The sequence below is a fragment of the Artemia sp. Qi Xiang Cuo genome, chromosome 12 (assembly GCF_049724085.1).
Source record: "Artemia sp. Qi Xiang Cuo chromosome 12, ASM4972408v1, whole genome shotgun sequence".
NCBI classification, from domain to species: domain Eukaryota; kingdom Metazoa; phylum Arthropoda; class Branchiopoda; order Anostraca; family Artemiidae; genus Artemia; species Artemia sp. Qi Xiang Cuo.
In genome coordinates, this window is record NC_142805.1 from 57,559,675 (window position 1) to 57,584,608 (window position 24,934).

The 24,934-nt window shown below is 34.8% G+C and overlaps 1 protein-coding gene across 1 annotated transcript in view; it reads right to left on the reverse strand.

The window, feature by feature from the left end:
- Nucleotides 1–268: 268 nt before the first annotated feature.
- fy (fuzzy planar cell polarity protein-like protein) overlaps nucleotides 269–24,934 on the reverse strand; it is a 64,408-nt gene continuing 39,742 nt past the window's right edge. Inside the window, exons 6-9 of the mRNA XM_089097949.1 lie at nucleotides 18,923–19,122; nucleotides 12,195–12,355; nucleotides 3,329–3,443; nucleotides 269–1,039 (exon numbers count right to left, since the gene is read on the reverse strand). Of these exons, the coding sequence (XP_088954075.1) occupies nucleotides 985–1,039; nucleotides 3,329–3,443; nucleotides 12,195–12,355; nucleotides 18,923–19,122 (531 nt within the window). The 3' untranslated portion in view covers nucleotides 269–984. The remainder of the gene's footprint in view (nucleotides 1,040–3,328; nucleotides 3,444–12,194; nucleotides 12,356–18,922; nucleotides 19,123–24,934) is intronic.

A 24,934-nucleotide genomic window follows, 5' to 3' on the forward strand; every position in this document is an offset into this window, starting at 1 on the left:
TACTTTTAGCAGATTTTCACCCATGCTTCCTTCGTCTTCCTTTTTAATAGTATAGTTTTATTTATACAAGCAATCGTAGTTTAGAATAAATTTCCAACTAAATGACACTAGTACTTACAAGGAAAACAAGAAAAAGCCAAAACATGAGACTATAAATTATTAAACACTGACATCTAAAAAGGAACGGACGAATTGGCGAAACGGTTTGTTCTTGGAGTAGGCAATTCCAGTCTCAGTTTGTTAGGTTACCTTATGTTTATTCTTCATAACTGGTGGTAGAATCTCTCTATGTTTTTCACTGCTAACAAGTAATTGGCCAAATTTGCAGATCAAACCCAAACGACGTTCGTGAAGGGGCGGTAGTTGCAGGACAGATAAAGTCGATTCATTTGACTTCCCTTACTACCCTAAATTGCAGAACTACATATAGAGGTCTTTTCCATTAAAAAGTGAATCCTCGATTTTTTACTAGTTTTTTGAAAAACAAACGGCTGCGAAAGCTTCCACTTAACCAATTAAAACAGTCAGATTCCGTTTTGACTGTCCTTGGTAATTTAATAAAACACGAGAAATAATAACTAAATTCAACTATTTTGGTATGATTCTCACAAAGAACCAGGGCCTAGTAAGTTCCATTAGTAAACTAACATAGGAGTCACCTGCAAAGGTCCAGGTGATGATAATCCCCCTCGGGGGGGGGGGGGGCAAGAACATACTTTATAACTATCTATCAAAATCGAAGAATGACAATGACTGATATGACAATGAATGACAATGACAATGACACTGACAAAGAATGACTCCTGGTAGTGCTTTTCTACATGGGAAAATTTTCTGACGACACTTTAGGTAGTTGAGCCAAATATAGAAAAACTAAGCAGTTGAAAAAATTATCAAAAGCGGTTTTACGTGTAAAAAGAAATTTGACAACAACATAAGTTCAAAAAGTGGCACAAAATATAACGTACAAGGATGGCAACCATGTCATGTTCTATTCAAAAGTTCATCCAAGGTTTTAATGACTCTGTTTGCCGTCGTTCTAGAAAATAAAATAAAATGTTAACGATATGATTTTTAAGAGCCGATCAGAAGGCAAACCGACCTATTTCATAAAACAAACAAGTTTTAAGTTAAAAATACTAGTCTAGAAACTGCTAGATGCTTTACTGCATAGTTATGATATATAAAAGCGATATTAACCAATAACCCTATCATCCCAATAGCCCTATCAAGTAAATAGCCTTATCATTAGCCCTATCAAGTAAATAACAAAATCAGAAAGTTTAACAAAACGAGAAAGTTTAAATAACAAAATGAGAAAGTTAAACAAGGAAGGTTAGGGATAATAACGTAAAAGCGGGGAGGGTTTCCTCCCTCCTCCTGCTTCCAAAAAATGTCGGTTTTAAGAATGTTTCTATAATTTGTTACTTTTAAATATAATTTACTCTTCCAAAACAGTTGGATAATTAAATCATTTCCCAAAAAGTAAAGTCCCTCCTCCCTCCCAATCCAAATATTGTGCGAATTTCACAAGAAAGCAGTTTACCTTGTGCCAGTTTTAGTAACATCCAATGACAGCTTTTAGTTATCAGCTTAATTGTCTTAGTGACTGAATCTTAGCCAATAAACAAAGTTCATCGTACTTTAAAGAGCATATCTCTCGAAGAGCATAAAGAGCAGATATTCAATTTTGTATTCAGCTTAAATGGAGATATGGACAATTTAAGCCGAATGTTAAATTTTGTATCCAGCTTACTTGGAGAGGTAAAATTTAACCTAAACGTTCAATTTTATATTCAGCTTTCAATAGAAATGCGGAAAATTTAAATTTCGAAAATCTATACAACAGTAGTCTATATAACACCAAGTATCTCTATTGAAGTATAAAGGTAATTATGTTAATAATCCTTTACTCTTAGCATTACATATATTGACTATAGATATATATTAATGTTGTAACTTCAAGTTTGAGATTATTAGCCGGGTTTTTGGAAATATTGTTGTTCTCAGAAACTGCAGATTTAGAAAACACGAAATAGGAACCTTGAGCTCAAATCTAAAATAAAATCAGGTCAAATCAAATCAAAAACTATGCGTTATGTATTGCTTAAATTTTCCACATCTCTTAAAATATGAAGACAAAATCGAACATTCAGCTTGAGTTTTCCATACCTCTATTTAAAGCTAAATACAAAATTGAGACTCTTTTTTTATTATCTCAAAAGGGTTAGAGGTTTTGCTACAATCATAAAACAAGTGAAATATTGTTCAAACGCCACTGCTTTTATTCTTAACAAATTAGATTTTATATATACTACTTTGCAATATAATACCTAGTAGACCACTTTAGCACAATATTCTTAGTATAATTTATAACACTTGACTTCTATAACGTTGTATTTATATAACGTTTAGACTAGACATGGACCAGACTAAGGACTACGGGTTATTATACTACTCTCTTTAAACGAGCAACTGTGCATATATTTATTAAACATTTTTTTTCTAGAAAATCACTCCGTATTTTCTTTTTTTTTAAATTGGTATTCTGGGATTATCAGGCCTGAAAAAGAACGATTTAGTTAGGTCATAAGTTTGAGAAAAGTCGTTTGGAGCCTTTTTTAAAATAAAAATTCATATGAGTGACGTCCTACTTATGAGCACATTTCAAGAGTAGAAATGACATAATTTTACCCCCAAGAGTGTTCGTATTGTTTTTAGTATCTATTACGCATGCAAAATCACAAAAGGTGACAAATAACAATGAACATCTAAAGAAAGAGGCATGGATGAAGAAACAGCAAAAAACACGTTGAATTGCCAAGGAAAACATTGCACAACGAAATTTGCTGTTAGACGACAAAGCAAAATTAGAATGGAACGTAGGAACGTGCTGGTTTAGCGTGTGTGAGTCTGAGAAGGAGATGCTATTGCATAATTAGAGAATCAAATATATATTAGCCTGCCGTGTGACGACTGCCAGGGCCCGGGCAAAGCCAGCGAACCCCGTACCTTAGACCATTCAAATCATGTGTTATAAAAAGAATATTCAGCTTAAATTTTTAACACCTCTATTTAAAACTGTACAAAGAATTAAACAACAACAAAATAGGTTCGCAGATTTTTGCAGAAAATTAGCGACAAATCACTAAAAGGTTCACAACTTTTATTCTAAATAAATCGGATATAACAGATTAGTGATTACTAGTTATAAACATTATTAGCACACGATATAGTAATTTTACACGTTGTTAGTAGATTAAAACGTTAGAAGCGGCCTTAAAAAGAAGGTGAGGAAAGCTTACTGAAAGCTGGATTGAAAGCTTACCTTGCAAGGGTAACTGATGTTTCTGCAGGGAACTGACAGACACCAATGTTTTTTTGCGTTTTTATGTAATATGAAAGATGATCAGAACACCGTCGGAAAGACTCGTGGTTCTCGGCTATGGAAAAAAAGAAGATTTTGGATTTGATTTCAAAGCATTTTTTACTCATTGACAAACAAATCAAATGTCAAAATAAAAATCAAATAGAATAAATAATTCCATCTCGAACACGAGCGCATTCTAGAAATTCGAGCAACTACAACGGACGACAACAATGATTTTTAGTTCGGTTTTAGAATTACATGTTTTCCGTAATGCGTTTATCAATAATTTTGGCAAAATAAATGAAATAGCAAAAGAAAAATTAAGTAGGGCAAATAATCGCATCTCGGAGACGACCGAATCCTAGACATAAGAATCACCACTTCAGGCATCAGCACAGATTTAGGGTTTATTTTCAGAAATACATTTTTATTATTTGTTAATAAACAATTTTGAAAAACAAGTGACACAGCGAAACAAGATTAAATAAGGTTAATATTTGCGTCTCGGACACAATAGTATACCAGACACAAGTGACTATTCTAGGCAGCAGCGAATTTGTTTTACGGCAGCATTCTTAAGATTACTGCAACTGTATTTCAGATAATCAAGTATTTAACGTAACATCGTCCAAAGTGGGGGCTAAATTATTTATCAAGTAATCATTTTGTATTAAGAGCTATAGTCTTGGGCGATACGTAAGTGATTTTCAATTATTTTCTTTGGCTTGCTATATGAGTTTGGTTAAATATTAAAAAAAAAAAAATCGTCCTATAAGAGATTATTTAGCTTAGCTTAAAAGTAAAATAAGGAAAATGCAGAAACTAGGAGAACAATATTATTAAAGGCAGAATTTTTCTAAAAACGTCTCAGAATATCTCAATTCGCAGGCTTAGGAACAAAAAACAGAAAAAAGAAAAGAAAGAAATATGTTTAATATGAAAAACAAACGGAGCAGAAGACCGTTTGGTATTGAGACAATTTACAAATAAAAAACAAAACTTAAAAAAGGTCTTTTTATTCTTTTACAAATGGCAAATCACTGAAACTTAGACTTTCCATCGATAACATTTAATGTGGTAACTTATATCCAAGACGGTAGTCTCTAAAGAGATAGCAAAATAGCAATTTGCAAAATAGCAATTTCAGTGCCTTGCACCCATGACCGCGAAGTTTCTCGTGTAGAAGGCGTTACCAATTTAGATCTGAGGGGTTTTTCTTATGTTCTAATCGAGAACTCTGTGACTCTTTATGACAAATCATTTGTCTAGAGTCTTTTTCTTCTATTAATCTGTTTTCGTGCATCATCCAAACCGAACCTTTCGTATATTGTTTTAACCATGCTTGAAACTATTTTTGTTCTTTCTTTTTTTAAAGGTTTGCCTTTTAGTCTCTTGGACTTTTTCTACTGCTACTACTAACACCTCAACGCAGCATCAAATCACCCGAGACTAATACAGCTACGCACACTCCTCCTCCATCCAAATCTATCCAAAGCCTCCCTCTTTACACTCTCCCAGGAAGTTCCTATTTCCCTTAAATCTTTCTTTATCCATCCCAACTGCGGAAGACCTGCTCTCCGTTCAGCCCTTAACGGTTGGGCGAAAAGGACAATCTTCGGCAATCTGTCATCCTTCATCCGCAGAACGTGCCCCAGCCATCTCAACCTTCCTCTCATTATAGCCGTAAAAAGCGGGATTGAACCGCACTTTTCGTACAGCTTACTCTTTTAAATACAGTCAGTAAGCCGGGTACACAGGACAATCCGTAGGCAATTTCTCTGGAAAACATCTAACAAATCATCCGCTTTTCGGAGCGCTTAAACTTCAGAACCATATTTGACCACTGTCATCACTTTAGCTTCCAATATTCTAGTCTTGGTCTGCAAACTTATCTTCCTATTCTTTCAAAATGTTTTCAACTGCAAGAAAACACCCTGAACCTTCGCTATGCTACTTTTAACATCTTCACTACTCCCGCCGTCTTTACTAATAATACTACCAAGGTAAGTGAAACTGTCCACCTGACTTTTTGTTACCCAACGTCACCTTTTCATCTTTACTGATTCCCAGCCTTTGCGACTTAGTTTTCTTAACATTAATTTCAAACCTATTCTAGCACCCTGAACTCACAAAATCTCTAAAAGTTCATTCATTTTGCTCACACTTTCATCCTAGGATGCTCAAATCATCAGCATAATCTACGTCCAGGAAAGTTTTTCCTCTTCATTTGATTCCGTGTTCTCCCATTGCCTTTTCGGTGTTCCTTTAGACAAAGTCCATCAAAATGATCCATATAAAGGGGGATAGAACATAACCCTGCTTAACTCCTGATTTAATACAAAACCAGCTGCAAGCCTCATTTACTACCTTAACCCCAGCAGTGTTATCCTCGGACATAGCACTAATCACTTTAATGTATTTGTCTGGTATACCATGCAAGGATAGACCTTTGCTAAAGCTCTTTTATCCAAAGAACAGAAAGATTGCTCAAAGTCTATAAAACTGAGGACTAAAGGTGTTTGATAACTCAGCCACTTCTCAATTATCAACCTAAGAGTGAAAATTTGGTCGACACATCCTCTACCTTTTCTAAAACCGCACTGTCCTTCTCTAATAACTTTGTCTACAGCATCTCTCGGTCTAAAAAGTATCATATTTGCTACCTACAGATACCAGGTTAATGCCTTGATAATTACCACACTCACTCTTATCTACTTTCTTATACAATGGTTTAATTAGGGTTTTCCTAAAATCGTCAGGTACTTCCACTTTTTTCAAGATCATATTCATAATCTTCAGTAACTCATTTCTAACCTCGAAGCCACCATATTTAAGAAACTCATTTACCACACTATCAGTACCTGGGGCCTTATTATTTTTTTCCCCCTTTTAGTACTGTCGCTAATTCTTCCTTACAAAAAAAAATCTTCCTTCGCATCCAAATTATCACAAACTTTTTCATTTTCCTCATCTCGGTTTAGGACATTCTCAAAATGTTCTGACCATCTCTCTTTAACTCTTTCCTTATCACTAATTGTGGTCCCGTTCCTATCTTTAAACGGGACAACCACGGATAGACTACTCCCTCTCAATTTATTAACATGCCAGCACGATATTTTACTGTTATGCCGTCTAGCTGCATCTTCTAGATCCTCAGCAATCTTATCTATGGTCTCCACTTCACACCTTCTTAGTTCATATTTTAAAGCTTTCTCCACTTTCTTCATTCCTCTTATTTTCACACGATCTAATGCTCAGATAGTTCTTGTACAAGCCCCTTCTCCTCTCTTTTAAACATAAGGCTTTTTCACTAATATTCCTAGCTGCGGTCCTAACATTCTTCCCTAAGAAGGAATCAGTGACTTCATAAACTATTTCCCAGAAATTATTCTATCTGTCTTCTGCATTCTCAAATTTTAAAGTCTGTAGTGTGACATTCAAATGTTCCATTGAAGTATCTCTCAATTTCGCATGCCGAATTCTACCAGCGTTATAACTTCCCGGGAGGTAGTGCTAGATGATGATGCTTACTTTTATCATCAGTAACAGCACGCCTATACACCCGAGTAACTTGATATTGATCCTGCCAGTCTTCGGTTTACAATAACATAATCAATAAGGTTTGCTGTCTTACCATCACGTGAATACCATGTTATACCATGTCCACGATACCATGGCCCGCGATTGGGTGAGAGGACGTCATAAAGGAAGATTTAAAGGAAATGGGAACTTTATGGGAGGGTGTAAAGAGGGAGGTTTTGAACAGATTGAGATGGAGGAGGAGCGTGCGTAGCTGTGTTGGTCTCAGGCGGCTTGGTGCTGCGGTAAGTTGTAGTAGTATTATATTATTAGTACCTTCCCAGCCTAAACACGACTTAGCCGCTTCCTTATTCACCATGATCCCTACTCCCTGTCTATGTACCCCATCCTTCCTGTCTGAGTAAACGAATTCTATATCACCTAATTTCATGCTTCCTACCCCGGGGATATGAGTTCCTGAAACTCATAATATGTCAAATCTAATCGTCTTAATTCGTCAGTCAAAATGTCAATATGGTAGTTATTTTTTAACGTCGTAACATTCCTAGTTCCAATTTTCATATTCTTTAAACCATTAATATTGCTTTGGCCCCAAGAAAAGCGGTGGTCCGGGATTCCAGTGCAGGATGGAGACCAACACATCTTCTCAGGTCTACGCCGAAGCGCTTAAGCCGGCTTAGAACCGGACAGCAAGAAGTCCCTGAGACTTTCAGTTGAATAAAGGCTTTGTGCAATCCTGGACCCACCTTGGTCACAGCATGGTTTTCAGCACTTGGCGATGCTCTTCTATCAACAAGAGTTGAAATCCAGCACAGGCAATCTCAAGCCTATTACCTCCGAGTCATTTTATACTCATGCCCACAAATATTATGCTACTACGGGGAGGCAGCCCATAGTGGATAAATTAGCTAGGAAGAGTTTTTTTTTCAGCCCGGAAACGCCCACCAAAACAGACTAAGACAAGAAAAATTGTCCATTAATCCGAATCCCGAATTTAATATTTGCAATTTTCTTCTGTTTTGAATCACCTTGTTTTTCTTCGCTGTATTTCTTTTTCCGCGAAGTTTCAAACAAATTACCATTTTTCTGGCCTTCCTCTTTTTTATTCACATTTTTCTAAGGATTTCCAGGAGGGGTAGTGACTAAAAATAAATTTCCTAGGACTACCTAGAAATGAGCGGTGAAGAAAAAGGAATTTTCTGTATTTTTTTAAAGGAAGAACATTGAATATGAAAGGAAAAAAAATCAATATAACAAATTTGTACAAAATGAAAATTGTATACAAACGTTGCAAAATTCTGATACAAGACTGACTGAAAAAAAGCTCAGAGTTTCCATTATCAATAAATTTAATATAACTTGCTTTGATCTATTATTAGTAAATATATCAAACATAATAGCAACGATCCCGTCGAAAAGAAAATTATTACACCTTTTTATTCAGTGCAAATTAAGTAAACTAATTAATTAGTGTAATTTGTAGTAATTAGTAACATAATAGTAATTAAGTAAGAGTACTTAATTAACTTAGTAAGAGTAATAATAGTAATTAGTAAGTGCAAATTAGAGTAGATTAAGTATAGATCATAATTAGTGTATAGACCTATGTAAATTAAGTGATAAATTCTCCATTAGGTAATTTATGGGAATCGAATAGCACAAAAAATATACGTGATAGTCATCTGTTCTACCTTAAATAATAAGATAAGTTAATAGTTTATCCTCTTATATGGCTTTTGTAGTTTAGAACTTTTATTTTTGTTGATGAATACATGACAGCGTTGCCAACGCTTTGAAACAAACTTTACCGGTTCTCCGACTGAAATTGTACCACAATAGATCAATATGTACCATCTAAACATCAGGTTGAAAATTTGCCGACAAAGAAGAAATTTTTTTTATTAATTTAAACTTGAACAGATATCCAAGTCAGAAATGAGCAAAGAAAACCAAAATGCACAGGAAATTATGTATTGTACCAAAAATTTCGAATGTACCGAGTTGTACCATAATCTCTGAATTGTCTAAAAAAAATGGTAAAATTGTACCGAGGGGGCAACGCTGATACTAGGTCGAATTCTAAACTCCGGTCATCGAACTCTTCAAACCTCCAGTCATATAGAATGATTAACATTCTTTCAAATGAAAGTGATGGCATATTTGATTCATTGGTATCTGATGAGTAACCCAGATATCAAGAACAGGAAGCTCTACGGAAGTAGTAATCCACTAATCGGTGTGCTGAGTTGAACAAGACTTGGAGCGTAAAGCCCTAGGAATATTTCTTGACACAGACGGAGTATTTGATAATGCTACTTTTGTTAGACCTATTGTATTCCAAGATTGTTGCAAATCGGTCGAAGTATAATCGCAAAGCTTTAGTGTCGCTGTACTCTGTTTTCTGTGACCTTGCTATTTTGTACCTTTCAGGTATTTATATTTTGCTTAGGAAGAATGACCTATCTAAATTAAGGAAATGCTATTATCGGTATTGCAAATTTTTGTGGTATCTTCCGTTGTCATTTCGTAATCGCCGTATTATCCAAAAGTATAAGGCACCTGATATAATTGGAAGCTTCGTGATTTACATATAAAACTGTCTGCAAATGCCTATGAAAAACTGTCTCCTCACCATTGTCTCATTCGTTGGTTTCGCTGATTTTTCTTTTTATTTTGTCTATCTTATTTTAAGTGCTGTGTGTGTTTATTTTTTCTTTCCTTTTTCTCTTTACTCCACTATTTTTCACCTTGTTTGTGCAGTGGGTTATAGATAAATTACTATTATTATTATTGGGTAGATCTATCCAAAAATGGAACTCCCAAATGTCCAGGAATCAATAGTTCCTTGTAGAACTTAAGGGGGTTAAGAAAGCAGATACTCTTCAAAAGGCCACCCCCAAGTAGAGGTAAGCTCCCCTTATGTATAGAACCTTGTCATGAGTAGTATCTTGAGGTTACTAAAACAACATCCTGGATATATCCAGGGACTGGATATAACTGGAAATAGTTAGGTCCTTTCGCTCTAAAATACATATGACTACCGTATGTCCCGAAAAAACAGGTAAAGTTTAATAATAATTGACAATGAAGTATAAATATAATTGACAATCAATTGAGCTGATAAGCACGAAAAAAAGAGCAAGAAAAGTAATGGCTTCCCTAGTTCAATAACTGGCTCCAAACGAGATTATGTACTTATATAAGCCAATAATAAGACCAATGCTGTCATATGGAGTAATGTTCTGGGCTGACTCATTACAGATGATTCACATGAAACCCATCATCACGACTCAAATATTTGCATCCCTGATGATAACATCAGCATACCATAGAATGGTTATGGCAGCTATGGAGCCATTCTTAGGACTTCATCTGATAAAATATTTTTTTCAGAAAGAAGCAATAAAAATTTCTTTTAGATTTTAGATTAGTGGTGAATGGACCTAGAGACAGCAGATGCAAAATGGAGGGGAAAAAAACCATGCTGACAATTGCAACTCATTGATGCTTAAGTGCAGGGAGTTACAAACGTCCAAGGACAGCATTATCCCATCACTACAACCTGAGAATCAGAAAAGCTACATAAGGCAGTTTCAAATTGCCATGAAGGATGGAAACAGAACTGAACAGGGGATTGACCTGTTCTATCAAAGTAACGGAATAGTGGGTTATAAGGATGGATCATGATTTGATAGAAAATACTGGACTAGTAATATGTCAGAGAACTCCAGAGGTGGTCATGGACCAAGGGCGCTTCCAGGATTTTTGTTCGGTCGGGGAATACAATAAAAAACTTTAAAAAATACATCGAAAATTTGTTTGTATGCATTTTGTTGCGGTTTTACGAGTCGAACAACAATTTCGGAGGGTACGGGGTTCAAACTCTGAAACCCCTTCCCCCTGGATATGGCCTTGGCACGGACATAGCTAGTTAAGACCTGACAGAATTTACCTTTTTAAGGTTGAAATGTCTGGAATAAAGTAGGCAGCTAAAACACTGGCACAAATGGAAATTACGGGAAGAGATGCTTACATCCTAACTGATAGCCACGCATGTTTAAGGGCATACAGCCCTGCTTAAGGGCTATATTCATCCCTGCTTGATGGTAGCAGATAAATATAAGGGTAGAATATTAGACTGCTATGAAGCTCTGAATGGTTTAGATCCAGATAGAAACCAAATTACGATAATGTGGGCACTCCAAAATTGATGAAATTCTGCTATTTGTGCTATTTCATTTCCTATGAAATTTGTGCTATTTCATTTCCACAATGAAATAGCACATGAAGCAACTAAGGCTGGAAAATCATTCAGATGCTCCGGACCAGAAACTTTTACCCCAATTCTTCAGAACTGATGGAGGGCGGTAGTGAAAAGTACTGAAAGAACGAAGGTTATTAAGATGTGAGTTCTTTTGATTTCGTTTTCTTCCTTTTTCTGTATTTTCTGTTTAATTTAGTTTGCTTTCCCGGACATTAAGCCGAAATATTGGACCTTTATTATTATTAAGGTTCATATGTTTTTTCGCTGTCTTAGATGCCCTTTTTTATACCTCCATTCGTGTTATTTACAACAGGAACAACTTTTATTCAATGAAGATTTTGTTTTAACCTTTTCGGTAGTAAAACATACATGGGGAACACTAGGAAACGGTGGTTTTAATTGAAGTCAATACTCCTTAGTGTTTACAACTTTAGACAAGAGCAAAATTTGACCATGGATAATACATAACAGATTAGCATAAATAAAAAGGGTGTCTAACCACTTCGTGGTCTTCTACTACCGATTAAGTCATACATAATGTGTATGAGTCATACATAATATGTTGCATTTAAAATCAAAACAAAAAACGGTAGCTGTGTTATAAAATAGGGGGGGGGGTGGCATCCCCTTCTGTAAATTCACTCTTTCTTACTTACCCTTGTTTGAAGTCCTTTTCAAACTGACTTTTTTTTCCTAAACATATATACAACATATAACGTTTATAGGTGTGTAAACATATAAATATAGTTGAATATTAAATACGTTATACATTTAAATGTTGTATGTTATGTATGTTAATGTTACATATATGTAAACATACTAACATGATTTAAATTACCCGCGTATGAATAAAGAGTACGAAGAGCAATGAAAAGGAAACTTCTTTAAAAGCTCAATAAGAGTAGCCCTTTCCTCCCCGTTCTCAGGTCAGGATTTTCTTCAGGCATTTATGGCCTTTACATCTACGGTATTCTATAAACGACCATACAAGTTACAAATAAAAAATACCCTTTAGCTTACTTTCTGGAATGGCTTTTAAATATCGGACAGCATCTCTAAGCAACTTCATACGGACAAAGGGGGCAAGTACAACTTTTACAGGAAACGGAAATTTAACTGGCTGTCTATGAGGACAAAAAGAACTAACAACACGATTGGATTCACGATCCATCACAAGGTACCTGGAAAAAAAAATAATAAAATACTTAAATAAAAAAGAATGTACTTCAGTATCCAAAAAGATGGGCATAATTAAGATTTTAAATAGAGAGCCGGAAGGATAAAAAGCCATGAAATTTTTCAAGAAGAATGGTAAGGTAGAATACAGACCTCCATTACAGACATATTTTAGTTTCACAAGATATTTAGTGCTTCTTTGAGATTTTTAGGGGGGGGGGGTGCGGATATATTCGAGTCTAAAACTAAACTGTTTATCAAAATTAGAGCCCTTTAAATCACGTCTTGTACGGTCCATTGGTTCATCTTAATTGCAAGAAAAAGGTAATAAAAATCGTTGGTAATACTATTACCAATTCTTTGGTAATATCGTGAATGGAGGAAATAGAGCAAATACCGCCAAAATAGAGGTATTTTCTTTATCATTCATGTTCATCATAACTCATTTTAGTATTGAGGCAATACCCGTTTTAGATTTAGAACAGCTATGGTTTCAGACGGAGAGGCAGGCATGGTTCTTTGCTCAAGCCTTTTTTCGTTTTTTTTTCTTATTTTTTTTTTAAACGAAATTAGGCAGAAAGGTTTTAAAATAAGAACTGAAAACAATATAACACATTTTGGGTGTCCATTGGGAGGGGGGGGGCAATTATCCACTCCCTAGTCTTTTAGCCAATTTCTTTTAAGAAATAAAATAGCTCTAAAACAGAGCACTGTTCAATTTTTCTACATAATTTATGTTCATTATAATTCATCCTAGTATTGAGGCAATACCAGTTACAAGTTTGGAACAGCTATGGTTTCAGAATAAAAGGAGGCTTGGTTCCTTCTAGAACGTGAATTAAGAAAAGGTAAAATCTTCTTTCCACAATTTTGCATAAGCGTCGTAAGGTGTAGAATCCTTCAGACCTTTTCAACACTGGTTAAGACAAGGCTTTAGAATAGCAAATTTTATCGTGCGACAAATTTAAAATATTAGTCCGTGTTTCTTCACTCTTTCAGGGTTTCTAATATAAATGTGATAGAAACTGACACACCAGTTTCAAATAGCAAGAAATCTAAATATATCTAAACCTAGCAATATACGATATTAAGTTCAAGAAAGAAAATGTAAATACAAGGTAAAAAGGCAAACACAGCAAAGCAAAAAGTAAATACAAGGCAAAATGTAATTTAGTAATTTATGTAAATACAAGAAGAACAAATTAAGTGGAAACAAGCACAAACATTTCAGACTCAAAGCAATCTTTAATTACACCTTTAGCAGTGAACTTCAATGTCTTCGTTTAATTCGCATGCTTTTGCATATTTTATATAAATAATAGATATGTTTTTAAATCCGTCTTCAAAATAGATTAAATAGAAGAAAATATTTTTTCTTGGTAATCTATGAACATTACTGAAAACGAAACGGGCTTTGTATAACATAGATATCAAATTGATCAAAGTTATAAATACATAAAGGAAAAAGTCGGGTTAAAACGAGTTAACGAGAAAACAAGTTAAAAAGATCAGTAATGTAAAGCTCAATCAGTTTTACGCCCCTCGTCTTAACCTATATTCATAGATTCTCGAGAAAAAAAAATCTTCTGTTTCTTAGTCAATTTTAAAAGCATGTTTTTTTAACTTTTATTATTTTCGAATTTTTATAGAATTCTAATTTTATTGTCAAAAAACTGTATTTATTCTTGTGAAAACATTTATACACTTCATACTTCTAACTACAATGGCCTCACGGTTGTGATACGATATTCTTGTTGTTGTTTGGGGTTTGACGCGTTCGACCAATAGGTCATATTTATTTGTATAAATCGATCATTCTGTGCCTTCTGTGATCACTAGCTTGCTTGGGTGTCACATCAGTCAGAAATCACTGAACCAGATCGTGTATCACTTATATTGGTATTGGTAGGGGGTTATTCACCTGCAGCAGCTGCCTGCAACAACTGCCTGCGTCGAAAAACGGGAGTCAGAATAATGCAGCTGTGCTTTGTCATACATCAATTAAAATATAAATACAACATAACGATATTACACGATAAAATCTTCATGTTTTGTTGTTGTGTTGTTTTTATTAATTTTACTTAATTAAAGTACGAAAGGTTTCAAGAAAAGTTGTATTACTGCAATGTCAGAGGAAGTGCATATACTGACAAAATATGAAGGTAGTTGAACATTCGGAATATTCATAGATTTTCTCTAAGACAAAATTTAACCTAAGTTACTACGGCCAGAGGCAAGTATTCTTACAGCTGCGCTACCGAGTGTTCTGTAATAGTGTTTTTTTGTTAAAACTTTTAGCTGTGCCCAATCACCAGTTTATGTTGTTTCATTTATACAAGGGGTAGTATACAAGAGGGGGGGGGGGCTTTATAGTCATAGAGGGGAGGTTAAAGTTGGACTTGTATAATTTGGGCTGTATATTTGCATGTTAGGGGGGGAGGGTGTTAGTTCAGGTTAAGTTATTTTATGTTAGGAGTGCTGTCTAAATCAAAAAACTATATAGCTGTCTAAATACAAACTATAATTCCATTAAAGAAGTCGGTAAGTTACAATGAAAAATTCAATTATGAAATATTACCCTATATGAAATATGTAGCAGGCTTTAGAAACCTGAAGGACTATATAAGAATTTTACAATGTATTTATTTAGGTAAGTTACAATGACAAATTCAATTATGAAATATTACCCTATATGAAATATGTAGCAGGCTTTAGAAACCTGAAGGACTATATAAGAATTTTACAATGTATTTATTTAGGTACGTTACAATGACAAATTCAATTATGAAATATTACCCTATATGAAATATGTAGCAGGCTTTAGAAACCTGAAGGACTATATAAGAATTTTACAATGTATTTATTTAGGTAAGTTACAATGACAAATTCAATTATGAAATATTACCCTATATGAAATATGTAGCAGGCTTTAGAAACCTGAAGGACTATATAAGAATTTTACAATGTATTTATTTAGGTAAGTTACAATGACAAGTTCAATTATGAAATATTACCCTATATGAAATATGTAGCAGGCTTTAGAAACCTGAAGGACTATATAAGAATTTTACAATGTATTTATTTAGGTAAGTTACAATGACAAGTTCAATTATGAAATATTACCCTATATGAAATATGTAGCAGGCTTTAGAAACCTGAAGGACTATATAAGAATTTTACAATGTATTTATTTAGGTAAGTTACAATGACAAGTTCAATTATGAAATATTACCCTATATGAAATACGTAGCAGGCTTTAGAAACCTGAAGAAACTATATAAGAATTTTACAATGTATTTATTTAGGTAAGTTAAAATGACAAATTCAATTACGAAATATTACCCTATATGAAATATGTAGTAGGCTTTGGAAACCTGAAGGACTATATAAGAATTTTACAATGTATTTATTTAGGTAAGTTACAATGACAAATTCAATTATGAAATATTACCCTATATGAAATATGTAGCAGGCTTAGAAACCTGAAGGACTATATAAGAATTTCACAATGTATTTATTTAGGTAAGTTACAATGACAAATTCAATTATGAAATATTACCCTATATGAAATATGTAGCAGGCTTTAGAAACCTGAAGGACTATATAAGAATTTAATATGTGTAGTCAATGCTTTACGAAAATTCGTGTTATTATTAATACAACTTTTCTGCAGGGATGCCGCAGAGGATTTTGAACTTCTCATCAGAAAGTACACCTTCATTATTTTTGCTTCCATAAATTTAAGATTTTAGGGGAATTGATCATCAGAAATGAATGGGTGCTTGACAGAGAATAAATATTTCAAAAAATTGTCTTATATAGGATTCGAACTTAAGTTACCACAGGCAAGTTTCCTCACCGCTTCGCTATCAATTATGCATAACTTTTGAATATGGACAATTATGCATAGTTTAGTTTTTTTCCAATGCTCACAAATTTTTTTTTAACTTATTTCTTTGATTATTTAGCCTGATTTTTAATCATAATTAGATAAAATCTCCTTATACGACTTAATCTCTTAGTGTGGCATAGTGGTGCTTTACGAAAATGCTTTACGAAAATTCGTGTTATTATTAATACAACCTTTCTACAGGGATGCCGCAGAGGATTTTGAACTTCTCATCAGAAAGTACACCTTCATTATTTTTGCTTCCATAAATTTAAGATTTTAGGGGAATTGATCATCAGAAATGAATGGGTGCTTGACACCCATTTCAAAAAATTGTCTTATATAGGATTCGAACTTAAGTTACCGCAGGCAAGTTTCCTCACCGCTTCGCTATCAATTATGCATAACTTATGCATATGGACAATTATGCATAGTTTAATTTTTTTCCAATGCTCACAGATTTTTTTTTTAACTTGTTTCTTTGATTATTTAGCCTGATTTTTAATCATAATTAGATAAAATCTCCTTATACGACTTTATCTCTTAGTGTGGCATAGTGGTGCTTTACGAAAATGCTTTACGAAAATTCGTGTTATTATTAATACAACATTTCTGCAGGGATGCCGCAGAGGATTTTGAACTTCTCATCAGAAAGTACACCTTCATTATTTTTGCTTCCATAAATTTAAGATTTTAGGGGAATTGATCATTAAAAATGAATGGGTGCTTGACACCCATTTCAAAAAATTGTCTTATATAGGATTCGAACTTAAGTTACCGCAGGCAAGTTTCCTCACCGCTTCGCTATCAATTATGCATAACTTATGCATATGGACAATTATGCATAGTTTAATTTTTTTTCCAATGCTCACAGATTTTTTTTTTTAACTTGTTTCTTTGATTATTTAGCCTGATTTTTAATCATAATTAGATAAAATCTCCTTATACGACTTTATCTCTTAGTGTGGCATAGTGGTGCTTTACGAAAATGCTTTACGAAAATTCGTGTTATTATTAATACAACTTTTCTGCAGGGATGCCGCAGAGGATTTTGAACTTCTCATCAGAAAGTACACCTTCATTATTTTTGCTTCCATAAATTTAAGATTTTAGGGGATTGATCATCAGAAATGAATGGGTGCTTGACACCCATTTGAAAAAATTGTCTTATATAGGATTCGAACTTAAGTTACCGCAGGCAAGTTTCCTCACCGCTTCGCTATCAATTATGCATAACTTATGCATATGGACAATTATGCATAGTTTAATTTTTTTCTAATGCTCACAGATTTTTTTTTAACTTATTTCTTTGAGTATTTAGCCTGATTTTTAATCATAATTAGATAAAATCTCCTTATACGACTTTATCTCTTAGTGTGGCATATTTCTTTATGATTTTAATTCTTTAAGTGGTTTACCATTGACACATAAGGCAAATTTGAGCTTGTGGTCTCCTAGATTACTTATGTTATATAATTTTGTCACTCCAGTTATTCTAAGAAATGAAAAGAATGTCTTTAAATGCTACCATTTGCTTCAACAATTGAATACAAAACGATTAAATAACATTACTATGTGAATGTCTGATTGAAAGCAAAATTCTTTATTCTTTCTAGCATATTTTCATCCTGTTGGGGCAAGAGCTACAAATAGTAAAGAAGGAACCACGGCCCATAATAGCCAAAAATTATAAAAACGCGTTTTGAAACAAACAGGCTAGTGAGAAAAATAGCCATTTCCAGCTGATTCAGGAATAATAACTGATATCTTGAGTAGTCTTAATAGTAAAATGTTATTTTGAAAACAAATTTTATGGGAATTTCGAAGAACAGTCTGAAACCCCCTGAAAAACGGCGTCGGATCAAAACAAATATATGAAACCTCTTTACGTCAATTTAGTCTTCACCATTCCCTCAATTAAGGCTATGTTCCCTTTGCAAAATTTTTGGTTTTGGTTTTCCCTTTGCAAAATTTTTGGTTGCAGTTTTTTCTTTGCAAAATTTTTTATTTTGGTTTTCCCTTTGCAAATTTTTGAAAAAAAAATTCCGCAATTCTACAGTTTTCCTGTACCAACATAAGACGACAATTCAATCCATCTATCGAATTATACTTTGAGATTTACTTTGCGTTATTTTAGACAAAAAAAAAAGTCAAAAAGGCATCTTTTTTTTCTCCTCTTTTACTCCTACAAACAAACAAAAATTAAGTCTAAACACTAAAACATCCAACAGCTTCAAGCTAAACTGCAAGAAAATGTTATAAAAAAAGTCAATTGAAAACACTACAGGGAAACTGTAACTATGGAAAAGCAAAACTCTAATAAGTTGAATCTAACTTTTCGGCGTCACCGTAACTACCAGAAATTAAAAGTAAAATGAAAAATACTATTTCCTTGTGGTATATTTCTCCAATTTTATTTTTAGAGATTTTGTGTGTGTTCTATTTTTGTTCATTGCTCACAGAATTAAAACTAGAGGTTATACTGATTCATTGCATCAGTGTCTTTAAAAGTTGAATTATGGAACTTTTTAAATGACAGGAAAAATAGCACGCTTAATTTGAAAACAATAATTTAAGTATCTTGTCCTTTCGTTGGAAGTTACAACAGAAGGCTTCTTAAAGTCACACATTTCCCAGGGTGAACTGTAAGGCACAGAACTATAGGAGAAGCATAAGTACTTACCCGAGGACAATTGTATCTAAAATAATATGAGGTGGGACGTTAAACGGATATGTCGACTCCGCATTTTTCATAGACGAAATACACTTCTTGAATAAATTCTTTGATGTACTAATAAAAACATCTAGCGTCGGATTTATTCCACACAACGCCACTAATACGCAGTTCAATGATAAACGGCACCACAGAAGCCTTACAGCCATCTGAAATAATTGGATGAGCATAGAATGGAATATATTTATTCACTGCAATAACTTGAAAGTACCAAGGACCAGTGAAAATGAAATAAGGTCGTTTGAATTGGTTAAGTGAAAGTCCGCACAGCCACACATATCTTACAAAATTAGAAATTGTATTCGATTTTTAATGAAAATTGAATACATATTCTATATGTATTCGACGTCTATTTGTATTCGATGTCTCTATATAGAATATGTATACGATCTATATGTGGTTTTGTGTTTTAGGTAGTAGCGGCGCCTAATTTTAAAAAAGAAGCGTTTATGAAAAGCCAGCCAAAACAAAAGTCAATAACATACGACAGCAAACAGCCTAGGATGGAGGAGCTTTTAAAGTTTCGCCATATAACCATATTAAAACAACATAGGTAGCTGGCTCAGTTTGCACAGATAAATTTCAACAGCAATAGAGGGTATATTGCAGTCTGTTAAAACCGAAACTATGCAAACATTCTACTTCTGTCTGACCAGCGACACAAACTGAATCCATCCCTTTGTGCTCAGGTCCCAAAAAAAAGATAAAGGACACGGCATTGGGCTTTACAGTCCCTACCGGCGGTACTGATCTCATTTTCATGGCCCTTCAGCCAGGAAGTGTATTGGGGAGTTGGCTAAGCTTACAGATTGATACATCTGACCCTCTTTCCAAACCAAATAACCAGTAACACCAGGACTCGAACCCCTGTCCTCACAGAGAAAGGATTTTAAGTCTAGCAGGCTAACGACTCGGCTAGGACGAGCTTGACGAGCGACATCCATTATTGAAATTCTAATTGCATGTCAGCTGTATAAACCTTATGAAGATGTCACGACCGTTTGGCCGTTTAAACAAAATGCCATCTATATATCTTCTTTAAAGATGAAGAGAGGTGGCTCGGGAAACACGCAGGTACAAAAGTTCGAGAACGCAGAGAGCGCTGTGATTTTTATAACGGTGGCCACTGTATACCAGTAATCTCTACAGTTCGCAATGATAGAGGAACGAAAAAGCAAAGGAATGAGCAATATGTGACACACATAATTATTGTATATCGCTCAGAAACTATACCAATATTAAGGCCTTATTACTGCGACCAAGCTTTGAACAACTCGGATAACCTCCCTCCTGTCCTAAAACCTGTCACTCTAACTGCCAAAATGCATTTCCCAAATATGATTTTACGTAACTCCAAATCACAGACGAATAAAGTGGACGAGTTAGAGCTTGTCTTACGCATCAACTCGACACCACTAGCAATAATTACTGAGTGCTGGGATATTACAACAGAAACAGGCGCTATTAAAGGTTCACTGAACTTCTTCAATACCAGGCGTGACAGACACGATACACAACGCGGAGGTAGAGTAGGCATTTACTGTCGTGAAGATTTGCCATGCAGACAAATTAGTAGCCCCTCAGATTTGTGTAATGAAATAATCTGGCTTTGGTGCAAGCCGAGAGGGTTACCAAGAACTTACACTTGTATCATTCTAGCAGCGGTGTATTATCCTGAAAGTGCCCGTAACAGACGTGAATTAGTGATATCCCTGCAGTATCAAGCCGACTATTTTCGAAACAATTCAGTAATCCGGCCATCGTCATTGCTAGAGATTTTAACCTAACTGATAGAAAGTGGATTTCACGTGGATTAGAACTGAAACAAGTGTTCGATGTTCCCACTCATGAAAGTAGAAGCATACTAGACTTCCTAATAATGAACCTTGAGCTCTTCTATGAACCAACAGTATCCCTAGGACCACTCGCCAAGTCAGACCACAACATACTCTGGTGGAAATCAAAGAGCAGAAATCATATATCAAAACCAAAAAATTAAAAATAGCTTACATACCCCACAATGAAACCTCCATACAATATTTTGGCAGGTAGATCACTAACATCGACATTATCCAATCTGTGCAATAACAAATATTGATGAAAAAGTCGAGACATTATACTTGATTCTGCAGCAAAAGTACCACAAGTTTTTTTCCAGTCAAAGAACGCACGATCTGTGAAACGGATAAGCCGTGGTTAGATACCAAGATAAAAACCATAATGATCAAAGAACACACAAGTAGCACGACACAGTAAAACGACTTAGTGGAAAAAAGAAAGGAACTGAACCACGAACCAGCAGCTGAACTGGCACTTTAACCAAAGCTTTCAAATTTAACAAATTTTTTGCTCCAATTTGCACTGTTTACCCAACCATTAGTGACCAGCAAATGAGTGACACCATTATCAAATGTAGTATGGATGAAATCGTAGAGGGGTTAGAAATGGCAGTTCTCTATGCAATAAGATGGCTACGTAACAACTGTGTCTCATACCCAGGTGAACTTCCCGCTAAATTACTGAAAGAATATTCACATTTCCTAATCAAACCAATTGCATATGTAATAAAACAGTGTTTCCGTACCAATGTATGCAATATGACTGCATACAAGATAGTGGCACGGCAGTATATTTAGTGCGAATGTATCAATTAAGTGGCTGGACACTTGTAATAATATTATCGATTTACTTTTGATGGACAACAGAAAAGTATTCGACCTTATAAAAAACCTGACTGCATTAACAAATCTGAAGGAGATGGAAGCTAAAAGTCAAATACTACTATTAGTGAGAGAGTTTCTGCGGGGGAGACAGTAATCAGTTTAGCCTTTTTTTGCCAAAGATGCCTGCTTTGAGTGGTCAGAACTAACCTGCGACTGCCCCCAAGAAACGAAAGTAGCTGCTCTTTTATTCCTTGCCGTCATCAACCCAATCCAAGCAGAAATTGAAGAGCACTTCAAGTTCTTTGACGACTTGTCTTAACTTCTCAACCAAGGACTTCATCAACAAGTGCCAATCAAATGGCCTACAAGTGAAAGAACAGAAATCGAAAATTCTACAATTCAATCCACTCAAGCGGGAAATTGTGACCCCAGATGTGCAGTTTAGAACTGTTTTCTCTGCGACGATCCTAGGTTACAGGCGATTGATCGTTTAAGCTGCATGTAGACAATATTGCACGCTAAGTTCACTACTCAATCATGAGTTTAACAAGTATGCCCAGGTTGGGCTTCTCTGATCGCCAACTCCTACTGGCGCAATACAACCTACAATCCTACATCAGGCCTATTCTTCAGTATTGCTGTCCCGTTTGGGGTCCCAAACTGAAAACACTGCTTACATGTCAGCAGAACAAGAAGGTGTCCAAAAACGTGCACCTAAAATAATACTTGGACCCCGATTCAGCAACTATGAAAGTCCCCTTGAACTCGCCCACATTATTCGCTCGAAGACATGATTTAATAATGAAATTTGATAAAAGGCTATTAGCAAACGAGAAACAAGAGTCTATTTTCCACCATCTCCACATATTCGCAGAATTGCTAGGCATGGCAAAAAACTAAAACACTTTAAGTGCCGTACCAACAGATTCGTAAATCCCTTGGTGTTATATTTTGTAAGCGTATTTAACAAGTGACCTTTTTTTTTCTCCTTTTCTATTTCTCTTGATATTGTGACGCTAGCAGAACTAAACGTATATTTTTTAGTGTTATGATAGCTAATTAAATAAACAAATAAGAACACGAAAAAAATCTTGCTATCTGCTTGGATCAATACTGGTCAATAGCATTTAAGCATGTAAAAAGGGAGCTGTTACTCTAACGCCATCTATGAGAATTTTGTGGTATTTGAAATAAGTTAAACCTAGTGGGGATTTTTATTAACAAACATATTTAGAACCATTGTTTTTGGTTCCCACCTGACAATTCTTCTTTTTCATACATTCTTTCGCCCAGTAAAATATCGTGGTTATCAAATAGTTCGTGATAACGAACTGTAAGTAAGGAGCGACCCGGCTCAATAGTAACCAAAACTCTAAAACACGGAATTCTATACAAATAGATACATCAGAAGAATCAGATTTTTGAGAAAATTTGAAAATTTTCAAAAAATTGCTTATTTTCGAAAAAAGTGGGAAACACCCCCTAAAAGTCATAGAACTTTAATAAAAATCACACCATCAGATTCGACGTATCAGAGAACCCTACTATAGAATTTTAAAGCTTTTATCTGCAAAAATATGGAATTTTGTATTTTTTGCCAGAAGAAAGATCACAGATGCGTGTTTATTTGTTTGTTTTTTTTTCTTGGGTGATCGTATCGACCCAGTGCTCCTAGAATATCGCAGAAGGGCTCATTCGAATGGAAATTAAAAGTTTTAGTGCCCTTTTTAAGTGACCAAAAAATGAAGGACAACTAGGCCCCCTCCCACGCTTATTTTTTTCCCAAAGTCACCCGATCAAAATTTTGAGATAGCCATTTTGTTCAGTATGGTCAAAAAATACAATAAATATGTCTTTCAAGATGACTTAATCCCCCACAGTCCCCGGGGGAAGGTCTGCAAGCTATGAACTTCGCCCAATGTTTACATAAGGCATTGGTTATTGGTAAGTATACATAAGTTTTCAGGGGGGGGGGTTCTGGTAGTTGGGCGGGGAGGTCGGGGGGTACGTGGGAGGATCTTTCCATGGAGGAAGTTTTCAGGGGGGAAGGGACATTACTATGAAGGGGGCGCCAGATTTCCCAGCATTACTTAAAAAAAAACGATCAGAAATTAAATTAAAAAAAAACTTTTTTTTTAACTGAAAGTAAGGAGCAACATCAAAACTTAAAACAAACATAAATTATTGCGTACATGCTTGGGTTCGCCCTCTAGTCATTACCTAGCTCTTTGCACGAAGGTTCTTTTTGTACTTTCATCAAAGCTATTTATTTTAATTAATAATTTATTTTAGTATAAACTTTAACGTAAAGAGCGAGGTATTGACTAGGGGGCGAACCCCCTAACATACGTAATACAAATATACGAATATAGAAATTCGTTACGTAAGTTAATTCGTAAGTTACGTCAGATAAAAATTTTAATTTCAGCGACATTAAAACTTAAAACGAACAGAAATTATTCCGTATATGAAAGGGGCTGGCCGCTCCTCATCCCCTCGCTCTTTACGCTAAGATTTGACTCTGTCTCACAACTGTATTTTTAAAACAGTAAAAAAAAAATTAGCGTAAAGAGCGAGGCGTTGAGGAGGGGACAGCCCCTTTCATATACGGCATAATTTCTGTTCGTTTTAAGTTTTAATGTTGATCCTTACTCTCAGTTAAAAAAAACTTGATTTTTTTACTTGATCCAAACTAAAGGACGAACCTGACATAACCCGAATTTTACGAGGAAATACAAAAAATAAACTAAGGGTTTTGATGCTCCTTGATAGAACAATGGTATTGGTGGTACTGCTAACAAAGAATCTATACAAATTATTATATGCAACTAAATAATATGGCCAGTTCCATACAATCATGCAAATTTATTTTAGGCAGCCTTTAGTATAAAAGTATTGACCCGTTTTTATCCCACTTCTGATGACTTTTCCTGCCTTTTATTGAGTAAATATCCTCTACAGCATGTGTCAACAAACTAATTTTTTAGAAAATGTGAGATTGGACCTGTATTTTTTGGACCTGTAATTTTGAGATTGGACCTGCCTTTTATTGAGTAAATATCCTCTACAGCATGTGTCAACAAACTAATTTTTTAGAAAATGTGAGATTGGACCTGTATTTTTTGGACCTGTAATTTTGAGATTGGACCTGCCTTTTATTGAGTAAATATCCTCTACAGCATGTGTCAACAAACTAATTTTTTAGAAAATGTGAGATTGGACCTGTATTTTTTGGACCTGTAATTTTGAGATTGGACCTGCCTTTTATTGAGTAAATATCCTCTACAGCATGTGTCAA